This window comes from Rissa tridactyla, chromosome 3, assembly GCF_028500815.1.
Source record: "Rissa tridactyla isolate bRisTri1 chromosome 3, bRisTri1.patW.cur.20221130, whole genome shotgun sequence".
NCBI classification, from domain to species: Eukaryota; Metazoa; Chordata; class Aves; order Charadriiformes; family Laridae; genus Rissa; species Rissa tridactyla.
In genome coordinates, this window is record NC_071468.1 from 16,285,613 (window position 1) to 16,299,699 (window position 14,087).

General features: G+C 40.7%; 1 protein-coding gene across 7 annotated transcripts in view; it reads left to right on the forward strand.

Moving 5' to 3' along the window:
- The first annotated feature begins 503 nt into the window (after positions 1-503).
- ENAH (ENAH actin regulator) overlaps positions 504-14,087 on the forward strand; it is a 100,147-nt gene continuing 86,563 nt past the window's right edge. For 4 of the 7 annotated variants that reach the window (XM_054194542.1, XM_054194543.1, XM_054194545.1 and 1 more), the window contains exon 1: positions 505-653. In XM_054194542.1, the coding sequence (XP_054050517.1) occupies positions 649-653 (5 nt within the window). In that variant the 5' untranslated portion in view covers positions 505-648. Of the gene's footprint in view, positions 654-1,593; positions 1,628-14,087 lie in introns of those variants that run through there. The other 3 variants (XM_054194538.1, XM_054194540.1, XM_054194539.1) reach the window with 2 other exon arrangements.

Genomic DNA, 14,087 nt, shown 5'->3' on the forward strand with positions numbered 1-14,087 from the left:
CGGGACGGGGCTCTCCAGAAGCCCAGCTCAGCCCGCCCCGGGGCGCCTGGTCACGGCACGGGGGCGGCCGCGGCTCCGCTTGCCCCGGCTCGAGCGGGGTCTCCCCACCGTGCCCTACCCCGGCCCCGCCGGACAATGGCCCACGGCCGCCAAGGAAGGAGCTGGCGCAGGCGACCGCAGGCGGGCTGAGGAGCGTCTCCCGAGAAGCCGCCGCCTCACCTGAGGGAGGGCGGTCGATCCGCCCGTCCCCCTGCCCGCCCCGTTCACCCACACGGGCGGCGGTGGGCGCGGCCTCCGCCCCTTCCTCCCGCCGCCGCCGCCGCTCCCTCAGCCCCGCCGGTGTCTCCGGCCTCCCCCGCGCTCCCCCCGCGTTGGTTCGCTCCTCCCCGCCCCTTTCCCCCACCTCTCTCGTCCCCTCCCACCCCCCGGCTCCCCGCGGTGGTCTGGCCCGGCCCGGCGGCGGAGGGAGCGGCGGAGACGGGCGGGGAGGCGCCGGCGGCCCGGGGGGGTCTGGCTCTCCCTTGACGCGCCCGGCCCCTGCGAGAGCGGCGAGGAGCGGAGCGGAGCGGAGCGGGGCGGGGGGGGGGGGGGAAGAGAACGGGAGCGAGCGAGGAAGCGGGGAACGGCTCCCCGACCCCGGGCAGCACCATGAGGTGAGGGGCCGGTAGCGGGCGGGCTGGGGGTTGTGTGTGTGGGGGGTTTGGTCCGTTGTCTCCCCGTCTCTAACGGTCCGCCATGGGGGGCGGGGGGCTCGGCCGGCGGCGGGGGCCGGGCTGAGGGGAGCCCCGCGGTGGGGGAGGGGCCCATTGTTAACGGCGGGTGGGGGAGGGGCAGCCCCGCCGTCCCCCGTCCCCCGCGGCGGTGAAGTTGCGCTCGGGGGGCGGTGGCGGGGCCCGGCGCGGGGGACGTGTTGGGGGGCGACGGGCGACCCCGCTCCGGCGCCTCCCCCCCCGGGGCTGGCCGCGGCGGTGCGCCCCGGCACGGCGTGAGCCCCGGTCGCCCGGTTCCTTTCTTTCTCTCACGGTAGTTCCCCCCCCGCCCCTTCCCCTCCGCCTTAACCGGCGTGTGTTGCATTGCAGCAGCAGCTGGGCTTTTCCCCGTGTAATCAATAAAGGGGGGGGGGATCCCCCCCTCTTAGCAGCCGGGGAGGTGTCGCGTTCGGGGGGTTTCGGATGTAAACACCGGGGTGGACGCGGCGGGGCCCGGGGAGGAGGAGGAGGAGGAGGGCGGTGGGTGCCCGCCCGCCTTCCCGCCGGGGACTCCCGCTCCCCGCCGGCTCATTCATTTGAAGGCGATTTTCTGCCTCCCTGGCCCGTCCCCCCCGTCCCCCCCCCCCGCTCCGTTCCCTCCTCCCAGCTCTTTCTAGTGCCTGTTCTGTTTCCATAATCTTCTTTCTGGATTGGTGCAGGACCCGGTGAGAAATGCGGCTCGGCGGCCCGAGCGCTGGTCTGGCTGTTCGGGGACGTTGTGCTCCCTGTAGGCCTGTGTCCCCCGGTTAAAACAACCGGGGAATTGAGTTACTCTTTTTTTTTTTTTTTTTTTTTTTTTTTCCTCCTCCCTCCCTCCCCCCGGAAGATATTGCCTGGCTTGCAGTTGGATTTGAACCTTCTTTGTCTTAAAGATGACCGTAAGTCGTGAGGTCCTTTGGAGTGTAGCTCGGCAAGATTTGTGTGATGAAAAATCAGCAAATTCTTCTGCTGCGTAAAACTGACGAGCCGTTAGAATTCTCTGTAAATTACAGTAAAATCCTAACTACATTTTTTTAACTTCCCCCCCCCCCCCATGTGTGTACACCTTCAATGGAAAGGGCAGCATTGCAGTGGGAGGCATGGGAACAATCTCCCTGCTGTTTTGTTTGGAATTGTGTTCTCTATTTCCCCTTAGTTTTCTTTGTTAACTGTAGGTATTTATGTCCTATGTTATTTTAAGCTTTGTTTTGTCTTGTGATAATTTATTTTCACTTATTCACGTTGCTCATGTAGAAGTCAGATGCCCTGCAAATAAAAAGTTACAACTTACAAAACTTACAGTTAATATCCAGATCCTTTAAACAGGGTTGTGTTTGTTTTGGTTTTTTTTTAATTACCTTGACAGTCTTTAACACAATGAGTGCTGTTAATCTGGCAAAAGTTGGCATGAATATTTTGAGAAGCCCAGTATAAATTTGGTTTTCGTATGGGCAAAATGTACTTTAATTGTGCGGGTGATGCTGAGTGAAGTAAGCTATACCAGCAAGACTGCTCTTTCGCTGATGTAACTGTATGTGCGCTAGGACTTCTGCCAGCTTGGAGGGAGCACAAATATTTCTCTTAACCAGCGTAACAGGAAAGTGTCTAGGTTGAACCTACCCTTAGGTTGCTTATTTAGATGTTTGAATAGTTGACTTGAAGCAGTTACTAAATACAGGCAAATGAATGTATTATAGATCTGAAACTTTCTACCTGCTCTCGGGAGTGCAGAGCGTTAAGCTGGTAAGAGCAAAATGTAGTTGCAAGTTGGATGGTCGCTCTGAGTGGTCATAGGGTATTTCAAAGAAATTTGACTTCAAGAACGCTTGGTTCCAAGCCTTTTGGAAAAAGAAGCAAACTGTACCAATTAAACTACACAGGGTAAGAAAATGATGTGGTTAAAGAAGTATTTTCTCTCTATAGAAGCACTATTAAATTGACTCAGTTTTGTTTAATTGGTCCAACTCCAGTACAATGGCAAGCTTTCACTGCACGCTCTCTCTTTGGACTTGTTTAGACTAGGATTGTCGGTATATTTCTGAAACATGTTTAAACAATACCTTCGTGCTGCATTTTGTTCGGGCAATGTCTTTTAATGTGTATTTGCTTGTCAAGGCAAGTCGTGATGGGGGAGGAGTGGCAAGGTGGATGGGACAAGTGGCCAGCGTTTCGTCTATAGCTCCTCTATTTGCAGGTAGTATTAAATCTTAGCAGTTAGTACTAAAACCATACTTTTGACATGATATTCGTGGTCTCCCGGAATGTGTAAACTGCATTCTGCTGTTGCGGTTCTGCAGGTAGATGTGCAGTTGGTGCTCCAAATAATACAAAAAGAAATAAATACTAGAAATCATTCTGAGATGAGCTGTGGGAGAAAAAAAACCAAACAACAAAACCCCCTCAACTAAACAAAAAAGAACCCCACAACAAAAAAACCCCAAACAACCCAAAACAACAAGCCTTCAGTTTCTGTTCTGTCCTTTTGCACACGCACGTGCGAGAGCCTATTCTTCAGCCATCACGAGCCTGATTCTGATGATTTCATGTTAAGATCTCACATCTTGTCTGGGTGGTTAGCTGGTCAGTTACTGAAGAGCAGAATGGTTCGTTTTCTTTAATGTCAGGTAAAACTAAACATCATTGTAAAGGGCATCTTCACATTATAAAATAATCAGCAATTCAGTAATACGCAAACATCAGTGGTACACAAGGATTAGTTCTTGCAGAGTCTTGTTTTCTATTCCAATTAAAATACATGCTTTTTGAGTAGTACCTGTTAGGAGTTTTAGGTTGCTGATAAACTTTGAATATTAAATATCCCAGTTAAATGGTCGAGCCTAAGTATGAAGTTACTGGGTTCAGGAGCCAGCCTGAATAGGGCTTGTGTGTCTCTCTCTCCCCTGCTTTAGGTAAACAGTTGATTCCCATGAACACCTGTTGCTCTTATTGTATTGTGGTTAGCTGACTAAGTACTGCTCTTAATATAGTTTTCTGAGTGCACTTATCTCGTAATAGGTATCCAGGAATAGGCATATTCAGTGAGGTTTCCATTTTCTAGCCAACTGGAATGTGGTAGGGGGGAAAACGTAGTTAAGATCTGGGTAACAGCATGATTTGGTGCCCCGGGTCTAGTAATAATAGCATAACTTCCCATTTTATTCGTACAAGAACACATGTGAACAGACTTTTATTGAAGCATATGTTGAAATCTGTATTACGGAAGCTGGTAAACATAACTCTACTGCTGGAGTTGGGATTCTACAGTAAAGGTTAACTGACTTCTCTTAAATTATTATTTTTTTGTACCTAGCTCATTTTGTGTGCTAACTCCAATAAAAATAAATGAGCTTTCCAAGATACTGACTCTTTTTTTTTTTAATCAAACTGTACAGCCTTCTCTTGGGATTACTACATCCATTTCTTTGTGTGGGAAAGAATTGTTTTTCATTAGTGTGCTAGTCAGAAAGCAGACTGCTTAGTCTGGTTTCATTACCCAAGTTGCAGGAACTGAGAAAGAAACAGTATTATTATTTTTTTTTTTTTAAATTTTAAAATCTAGTATTTCCAGAGCCCAGTATATTCATTTGTGTTTATGATGGGCGACTACGCATATCATGGGTGTTGAAAGTTCATTCTGTATTTAGATGGGGCAAGCAGCAAAGTTATTATTATGGATTTTGCCTTTTTGGAAAATCAAGTCATATCCTCATGTGTTTTCAAGATAAAAAGATAGCTAAATTTGTGGTCTCTAAACCATATTATAATTTCTACTTACATTCAGCAGCTTTTCTGCTCAAGTATGTTGCTTCAGGATGTAATTCGTGTTACCATTTAAGTTAGTAAGCCTTCATTATATTTTAAATGTTGTGCTAAGATATCCGATACCATACTCACTGTTTTTTTACGTCTTCAGTACATGAGTGAAAGCCCTCGGCAGAAGTAACAAAACATGTCTCTTCATTAAGACTAGGAATTCTTGAAGGAACCCACACATGTTTCCTAGGGTTTCCAGCAAAGTGGGTATACAAGAACATTGTATTATTAGTGACAGTATTATAGTTCAGCCTACTGCAATAACCACAGTCATTTCATTTAAGGTAGTAAAATACCGGAGTAGCAAAGCCACTAATTTCAGTGGTGGCATTAAGTTATTGTGTACATCCATATGTAGGGTAACACATTGGAATTGTGCCTTTGCTTTAGTTTTAATACTTGCATGAATAGTGTATTTGAAGTAGAAAGCTTAATTTAGTTGAGAAATATTTGACAAAATGTTGGAAGTGCAAGCAGGCAGTTAAATTAGACTGGATACGCATAACTGCAACGAATAGAGTTCCTAAAATTGCTCATATCTCAGGAGTAAAATTGGTGGTGTAGGCAGGTTTTTTTTTTCAGGTGGATACAAGAATTCAGGTTACTTTCCTTGTTCTTAAGTAAACTAACAGATGGACTGAGTCATCTGTCTGATAGAAGTGCAGTCTTTAGCTAGCACTTTATTGGTGACAGTTGCAAGTCATTTTTGGACGAGCCGTTTCTGCCCACCTGGTATGGAGTCTGACAACTGTTTTGCCCTCAAGGTCTCCGGACAGTTTAGTGAATTATTTTCATAGTAAAACTATAAGTCTTTAAAAAACTACTGTGTGAACAGAGGGTGCGGGAATCAGAATACAAATTTTTTAGAAAAAGCTATTTATGACCATCTTAGCAATTATGTTGTCAGCCTCTAAAAATTAGAAACAGTCTGGGAGTGTGTATAATCCAGGAATGCTCTTTGGAAGGGTATGTACAAGTTTTTTCTTGACTCTGATTCAGGATTTCATCTCGTTTGTTGTTGGAGGTCAGAAAACAAGACCAAGTTAGTTAGCGTCCCACTTCAGATCGCTACAGCGTGAAAGCCTTTTTTCTACACTCCCATAAAAAGGAGAAGAATTATCCTTCCCGCACCTGTTTCAGCGGATGCTTTGCTAACGCACTTATGCCCTAAGTGACGTGTCTCAGCTCTGCCTTAGGCATGTGATTGGAAATACTTCGTAACGAGGACTGCTTCTTGCCATGCCAGTGCATTTCATGCAGAACTGTTATAGAAGCAGGTTATTGAACCACTGGATAGAGTCATTTGCTTTCTCGTTACTAGAGAGCAAACGTGTTTTGTGAAACAGATATTACTCTTTTCTTTACGTTGACCTTTCATCTAGAATTACTCTTGACAGTTCATGCCTGCTTCCACTCAGCGGTATAGAAATTCTTGTGCCAGCTCTCTAAACATCCAGACATGTTTAGGTTTTAAGAGTGCTGTAGTGTTGAGAGAAAGCAGAAGATATGTGCTTTTTATGTTTGATTCAAAAAAATTGTGACTTTTAGTAGTAGCTAAAAGTAGTCACACAAGCCTTGTTGAACAGCTTCAATATATTTAAGTGATTTTTGGTGGTGCCTACCGGACTCCCCCAACCTATCCCTGCCAGTCCTTGTGAATTGTATAAAACTACCTTGTGTTCTTGGGCTGTTGGCACCTCTCTTGGGATTAATACGTGAGCAAAGCCACTTTTGTATCTGTCAATATTTAAACCTGCCAGATGAAAAGTCAGTATTCTGTCCCTACTGTCTCTCCACTGCCCTAACTTCACATGTGTTCTCTCTGGAAAAGAACGAGGCTTATAGATAATCTTATTTCCCTTTTAGAAATGGCTGCACTACCTTATTTTAACTTTCAGATTTTCTAACGTAAGAAATAAAAACATATATCTAAGTGACTGCATTGGAAGTAGTTTTGCCTCATTTTAAAATGCTCTCTACAATACAGGTTTTAGAGGAAAAGGTTGAGTTTTATTTCAGATACTCAAAATTAATTGTTCTAATAATTGATAAGCCTCTCCCTTACTATGACTTATAACCATTCTCCTTCACTGTAGCTGTTTCATGACTAATGTTCAAAAAAAAAAAAGTGAAAATCATGTTTATCACCTTTTGACAGTGTTAAGCATGTGCTGCTCCTAATGTTAGAGTTTTTTAGACACTTACGGGCAGCTTATGGAACTGCTCCTTGGGAGGTGGTGGTACGTTTTTCTGTGTTTACTACCCAAATGCTAGTGAGAGCCCAGTGGAGAAAATGAGACTGTTTAAGGTGATGTGAGATGAATTGTCAGTCTACTTTGGATCAGTATTTCCAGTTAAACTGCTAGTATTAAGCACATGTTCTGGAAATCAATGCACAAGTTAATAGGAGGAGTTGAAGTAAGATTCTCTTGCTCTCCATGAGTAATCTTTAGGCAGGGCTCATTAAAAGAAAACATGATCAATATTCAAGGAAAAAAAAAAATCTGCTCTTAGTTTCACGTATTGAAAATTCTCCGGGCAAAGCTGGCTTGTATAAAGGAAGAATAGTAAAAACTGTTTCAGATTAGTCTAAAACTAGTACGCCTCTCTTAAGTGTGTAGGTTGGTGTTGTAGTCTTTCTTTTTCTTTTTCTCTTTTTCTTTTTCTCTTTTTCTTTTTCTCTTTTTCTCTTTTTCTTTTTCTCTTTTTCTTTTTTTCTTTTTCTCTTTTTTCTTTTTCTCTTTTTTCTTTTTCTCTTTTTTCTTTTTCTCTTTTTTCTTTTTCTCTTTTTTCTTTTTCTCTTTTTCTTTTTCTCTTTTTCTTTTTCTCTTTTTCTTTTTCTCTTTTTCTTTTTCTCTTTTTCTTTTTCTCTTTTTTCTTTTTCTCTTTTTTCTTTTTCTCTTTTTTCTTTTTCTCTTTTTTCTTTTTCTCTTTTTTCTTTTTCTCTTTTTTCTTTTTCTCTTTTTTCTTTTTCTCTTTTTTCTTTTTCTCTTTTTCTTTTTCTCTTTTTCTTTTTCTCTTTTTCTTTTTCTCTTTTTCTTTTTCTCTTTTTCTTTTTCTCTTTTTCTTTTTCTCTTTTTCTTTTTCTCTTTTTCTTTTTCTCTTTTTCTTTTTCTCTTTTTCTTTTTCTCTTTTTCTTTTTCTCTTTTTCTTTTTCTCTTTTTCTTTTTCTCTTTTTCTTTTTCTCTTTTTCTTTTTCTCTTTTTCAATTATGGTGAAGAAAGGTGCTGACACCCAGTGAAATATAAGGCAGAGAAGTGGAAACTGATTGCGCTCCAGAGGGTGGTACAAAAATGCTACTTTGCTGGACTGGTGTGTTGCCAGAAATAACTCCCTAAACTCCTAGTTTGCAGCACAAACAAGATTGGAAGGATTCTGTTTCAAATGTTCTCGCATTCTTTTGTTATTCTCCACAAATTTGAAACTTCTTTTCAGATTCCTGAATCAGGTTACGAAGTAATGTATACTTACTGCACATTCCATAAAGAAGGTGAGGTTGTGGTGTGTTCTGAGCGTACTAGCTGCCTAGTTTAAGAAAGTTTTAAAACTTAGAATTTAGCAGAATAGTAAAAGAACGAGTAATCAGTGATTTAGCTAAAGCCTCTATTATGACTTGGTTGCAGTTTTATAGCAACTAGAGAAATATTTTAATTTTCTTTCTAGAGGAAATCAATTTCTATATATGTGCCGTTTTCCTTAAAGCAACTTTCTAAAATATAATTTAATACTTAGATTTTTTTAGGCCACTAACTGCTGTGACTTTATTGCAGGTTACTGTACAGTGATACCAGATTTTTAGTTGAAATACTTTAAAGGGTATGTAGTTAAGCGAATGTTTTGTTATGGTCCTGTCTGGCTAGTGGTAAATGCTTTTATATTTCAGTTGTATAGACCAGTATATGTCTTCATATGTGTTATATTTGCTAGAATTATATATTTTGTGGAGACTTCCATGGAAATTGCATTTTTTTTCTTATTGTATGGGATTGAAAATGCACGTACTAAATGGGAAGATGATTAGGATTCTGTTGTAGTTCACGTATTTCCAACAAAACTTTCAGTACTGCTGTATTAGTGGTATTTTTACTGGCATTGGTGGAAAAAAGCATTTGGTGTTTTCAGGTTCTGTTCAGATTCCTGGTTGGCTTTGCAAATCTGACTTAAACATGTGCTCTAAGTAAATCTGGGCCTTGAAGCTGGTAGTGTTGCTGCTTAAAATTGCCAGCCCTTGAGTAACCTTTGTTAAATATAAGTGTTTTTCAGGTACCAAGCTTCCAACTCTAGGCTAGCAAGATTTTTGCTTTTCTAGCTACTGTAGATGTTCATGTAAATAATGTGTTGCAACGAACAATATACACTGCTGCTTGTTTTGAAAACTTGTTTTCTCTCTATGTTTTCCTGTTCTATAAAAATCTTTCCCCTTCTTTGCTTTCTTTTAAAAGCTTGGAGTCTTTTATAAACAGTGCATTGTGATGTGTACATCTTTTATTTCCTCTCCTGTGTTGAACTCTTGTTGATATTTGAGGAAAGTATATGATCCTTTTGGCAAACCTTAGTTCATTAAATGGTGCTGACTCTTCTATAAAAGTACTCCATCTAAGTTAATGGAACAGATTTTTTTTTTTTTTTAAACTTGTTGGATATGTACTTAAAGTTGAACACAGTGAAGCTTTACTAGAAAACTTGCACCGCGTACTTAAATGCATTTACAAAGCCCATTTTTGGAAAACTGCAGTTGGCTACTGTGGATTAAGTTAAATGGACTTTACAACTTCAGAATAAACATTGTTATCTATTGTGTGAAATAGATGGTGTGGCCAGACTGACAAAACAGGGAAATCTAATCCAAATGAACCTAATTATGGCACAGCTAATAAATCAAAGTAGTGAATGACAGCACTGTTAGGAAAATGATCAGTGCTGAAGCTCAGCATTTGTATGTGTAATCTAATCACTGAATGTAAGAGCAGGCATAGTTTGGTTTTAATTATGCACTACTCTAGCAAAAATACTGTTTTTTGGGTTTTTTTAAATTAGGTTTAGAGGTAGTTTTTCCTAGTTCAGAATATTCCTGCTTTGATAGGAGTCTCTGAATGTAATCATAACTCAGAAAGCTACTATTATATTTTAATTTATTGTCATGCACTGATGTATTTAGTGGAATCACTTTGGTGTGAGTAGAGCAGGAGGATGGTGGGGGGAAGTAGCTGATGCTTTGTATCTCCATTCATTGTGTGTATGTACATGAAATAAATATGTTTTAAACACAGAACTGCCTTACTAGTCAGATACGAACCATCTGGTCTGAAGGAGAGTATGGAGACAGTAGTCACTGTATATAGTAGTCACTACTTTTCTCTTGGTTAGAACCTGCTGTTTGCGCGGTGAAGGAAGACGTGACAGCCCTGTCCAGTTCAGTGTTCTTCTGACCAAGAGAAGGCTGAGCAGACAGATTAATTTTGGAAAGCTAGCAGGGAATCCATGTCCAATCAAGAGTACAAGGAGAAGATGAATGGCTAGAGAGCATTTGAGTAGTAAGTTGTTGCTAATAAACTTAAGTAGAAGTTGAATCCAGTACTTCAGCTGCTTCTTCAGTGTTACATGTTCTGGAGAGCAATTGAGAATGAGGTTTCATAGCATTTCATTGGTATCATTGGGATTTTAGTTACTGAGTGGAAACGTAGTAGTGGGTTTCAGATGAAAATTTTGGCATGAGAAGACCAAAGCATCAAATGCATAAAAGAAGTGAATGAAAGAAATTTTGCACCCTAAAGATCTTGTGCTGTAATCTCAACGATCGTGGTAGTACCATTGTTCTAGTTTCCACAGTGTGGTGTGATGAGTCTAGTAGCTTTTAGTTCAGTGATCAGCTCAGTTAACTGCATCATATATTAATTATTCTCAAAATTATTATTGCTGAACTTTACATCTGACCTTACAACCAAGTTGCGAGGTGAAGAAATCTGGACTGCTGGGTTCAGGACTTCATTTTATATTTTGGCAATATGTTAAGAGTAGTCTTTCCATAAAGTTTGGAAGAATGGTGCATCTCAGGCTTCTTGGTTTGGCATACTACAAAGGCAACTTTAAAAACAGTGGATATTCCAGTGTGTTTTTTATTTGCTGTACATTTCTTACTCACTGATAGAACGGTTCTGTGTTCCTGTAGTTGCCACTGTTTCCAACAGCAGCTAAATCCATGAGTGGATGGTAATAAAATAAACGCAAAGGTTGTCTTGCAGGCTATGAATACTGTTGCAGTAGCTGTTTTGCTCTAAGGGTATAAACAAGACAAAGGTTTTATAAGGAGAGGCAATATCTTTTATTAGATCAACTGCTGCAGTGGTGGGGAACAGGACACGGGCACGCTTTCAGACATTCCAGTGCTGAGTTCCTGGGAAAGTTATTCAATTCTTTGGAGACACCATGTGGAGATTTTGTACTGTGTAGATTGTTGCAGGCATGTTGCAGATACAGGTAAATGTTGTGTGCTTTATTTTTTATAGGTAGCTAATAGTTTTGATGTCTGACCTAGTAGCAATATTTGGTATAATTCTTATTTCAAAGAATAAGGAATTAGGTGCTTGAAAACAGGTAAGCAGCTGTCGGATACTATTTAAATTGCCGTTTGTTTTTGCATTACTCTGCAAACATGACGTCTGCATAAAAGAAGCAGAGATTGCATCGCAGAGAAAAATGTCAAGAAGTAAAGCTGTGAAAATACTTCTCAAATGTTACTGTTCTGTGTAAAGTGTGAAGGTGTCTTTTCCTTGGAAGTATCTGAATGCTGGGAGTCACTGGAAAAAACTCTTGGAGTGCCTCGGTTGAGGAGCCCATCTGTGTTATTTTTGTGGAGAGGTGGTCTTGGTCACCAGTGTGACTTGCGTATAGTAAATCTGTAAGATGTAAGGTAAAAGTAGATTGCATTGCAAGGGTTGCATCTTTAGATATGACTAATGCTTAATAATACTTAATAGTGGGATTTTATTTTTGCCCTGTTGAAGCCCCTAGTTAGTCATCGCAGGATAGAAGAGTGTACAGTTAAGCCAGTTCTGAATACTCTGAATATCTTGCCTTCAGTTCATGTGTATCCTTTTCTTAGGGCAGATGGATGCAAAACAAGCAACCTCTCCGCTCGCACTCCTCCCTGCCCCAACAGTAAAAAGAAGACACTGTTCCTGATACGTACTGTTAATTAACCTCTGTGTGCTGCCTGCGTATGAAGGTGTTCACTTGTTTAGGATTCTCAATACTTGATGCACAATCGTCACCTACGATCAGGTCTCTGATTTCTATCTGGACCATTCTGTGACTTGCTAGTTGTGAATAAAGAGGGAGAGAACTGACTGTAAGGTATGAGAAATCCTTAGCTGTTACTAACTCAGAAGTGTTTGTAAACTTATTCGTTAATGGTATGTTTTACGTTATCTAGGCCTCATACAGTAAGGCCTTCATAACTCTTTACCTTAACTTGTTCTTCTGAGTAAATTGCACGTATTCTGTAAGCGACGTTAGGATGAAGACTGAGCTGTTAGTGTAACTCTTAGGAATGCTTTCAGGGTTGCTGAATTATGTAGTGGCAGTCTCCGTTTTCAACATCCATATATTTGAAATCTTGCATTTTTTCCTTCTGAATTGAACTGAGCTCCCTGTCTTCAAGTGTATCTGCAGTTGGGGTGGGTGTAGGGAGTGAACTCCCCGCAATGCCCAGTCATTAGATATTGTGTTTGTAACTCCTGGGGAGCTTACCATGGTCTTGTCTGGTAATGGGGAGGGTGTTTAAAAAAAACAAAACAAAACAAAAACAAAGAAACAAAAAACTGAGAGAGAAATCTCCCCAATTTCATGTTGCATATTTTAATATACTTCATGATGTATCAATATATCAGTTTCCCAGCTAGTCGTGTGCTCATAATTTTCCTGTTCTTTGGAGAAGGGGGAGAAATTTTATGCAATTCATACTTTCTGACAAAAAAACTTTCTCTCCTGTGAAGAGAGATTTAATGTCCATATTAAATTTAGATTTAGTGATCTAAATCTAGATCTAGATTTAGATTTAATGTCCAATTTAAATGTCCATACATAGTTTAGCTTCAAAATTCATCACAGATCTTAAATTTCAAGTAGTTTGGGTTGATGCTTATTTTTATTTTTTTATAAAACAAAACCAGCCCACCAAACAAACACACACAACACAAACAAAACAAAGCAAAACTATTTAAAAATAAAGCCATAAGTTTTTCTTCTACAATTTTAGAGCTTTATTTTTTTTTTTACATAGTACGACAAAAGCCTGGTATAAAATGATGAAAGCGTTCCACACTGAAGAATGGAAACTTTATGCATCTAAACTTTTTCTTGGACATTAGCGTAGAATTAAAATGTTGCTGGCCACATGCACTGTAACAATGAATTTTCTCTCAGCAGCACCATACCCTGCAAGCATTTAAATGTACAGAATCATTTTAACGTAAAACAGAGTAAGTGTTGGACGTAGAATTTTGGTTAGGTTGGTGACGAGGGCAATCGTTATGCCATGGATTTTCTGTTTCTCAGGAAGACAGGGGTTAATTGTAGCTTGGCAAGTAAAAAAAAAAAAGTTCCATATTGTTTTTCTGCAGTAGATTCCTGTTGCTATGCAACAAACAGAATGTCACTTAGTACAGGATATATTAAATTTGTATTCCCGGCACATATCTCTGCATGTTCATTTTATACGTTAAGAGGAGGGTATGGTTCTGACTTCCTGTAGGACTACAGTGTGAAGTATATATTTGAGTTTCTATTCTGGTGCTTGCTGTAGCTGCGGTGACGTCAGTGTAGTTGCAGAGCCTTTCTTTGTTTTCGGATGGAGGGGACACCTGTGCAACGCAATCAGGCTTCCGACCAGACAAAAAGGGGTGGTGGTGATCTTCCACGAGGTTGGGATGGTATTGCCAAGCAACGCGTTAAGACTTCAAGAGGGAGAAATTTCTTGTATGGAAAAAAACCTTAGGTGATGAATTCTGAAAACCTTTAAATGTGATGCAGAGAAAGCTAATGCAGATGGCACTATATGAATCTTTAAACCAAAAGATCCAGTTAATTTTTAATGATTAGAATTAACTTTGACATTTGAATATGTTGACGTCTCCCCTCCCTACCTCCCCACTCCCCCCAGTGCTAAAACCGACCAATCTCAGCATCCAAACTATTTACATTTGCCCTAGATGGATTCTGGAATAAATGTTATGGGCATGTTTGGGAAAATTACATTCTATGGCTCTGGAACCAGTAATTAAGTAATGGACAAATGACAACATCTGGTAAGGCATTATTTTATAATCTAGTTAGTCTTCTGTAGTGGAAAAGAAGGCAAAAATAAAATTTGAAAGCTAGAAGGATGTTAATTTGATCTTTGCTTCAAAGGCTGTCATGCCATATAGATGACTGAAATACAGAAACTTGAAAGCTGCAGATTTTTAATACTGTGCTTTTAAGAATAAAACGCGTGCTTTTAAGAATAAAACGCATGCTTTGTATTTTACGTGCTATGACATTTATTCT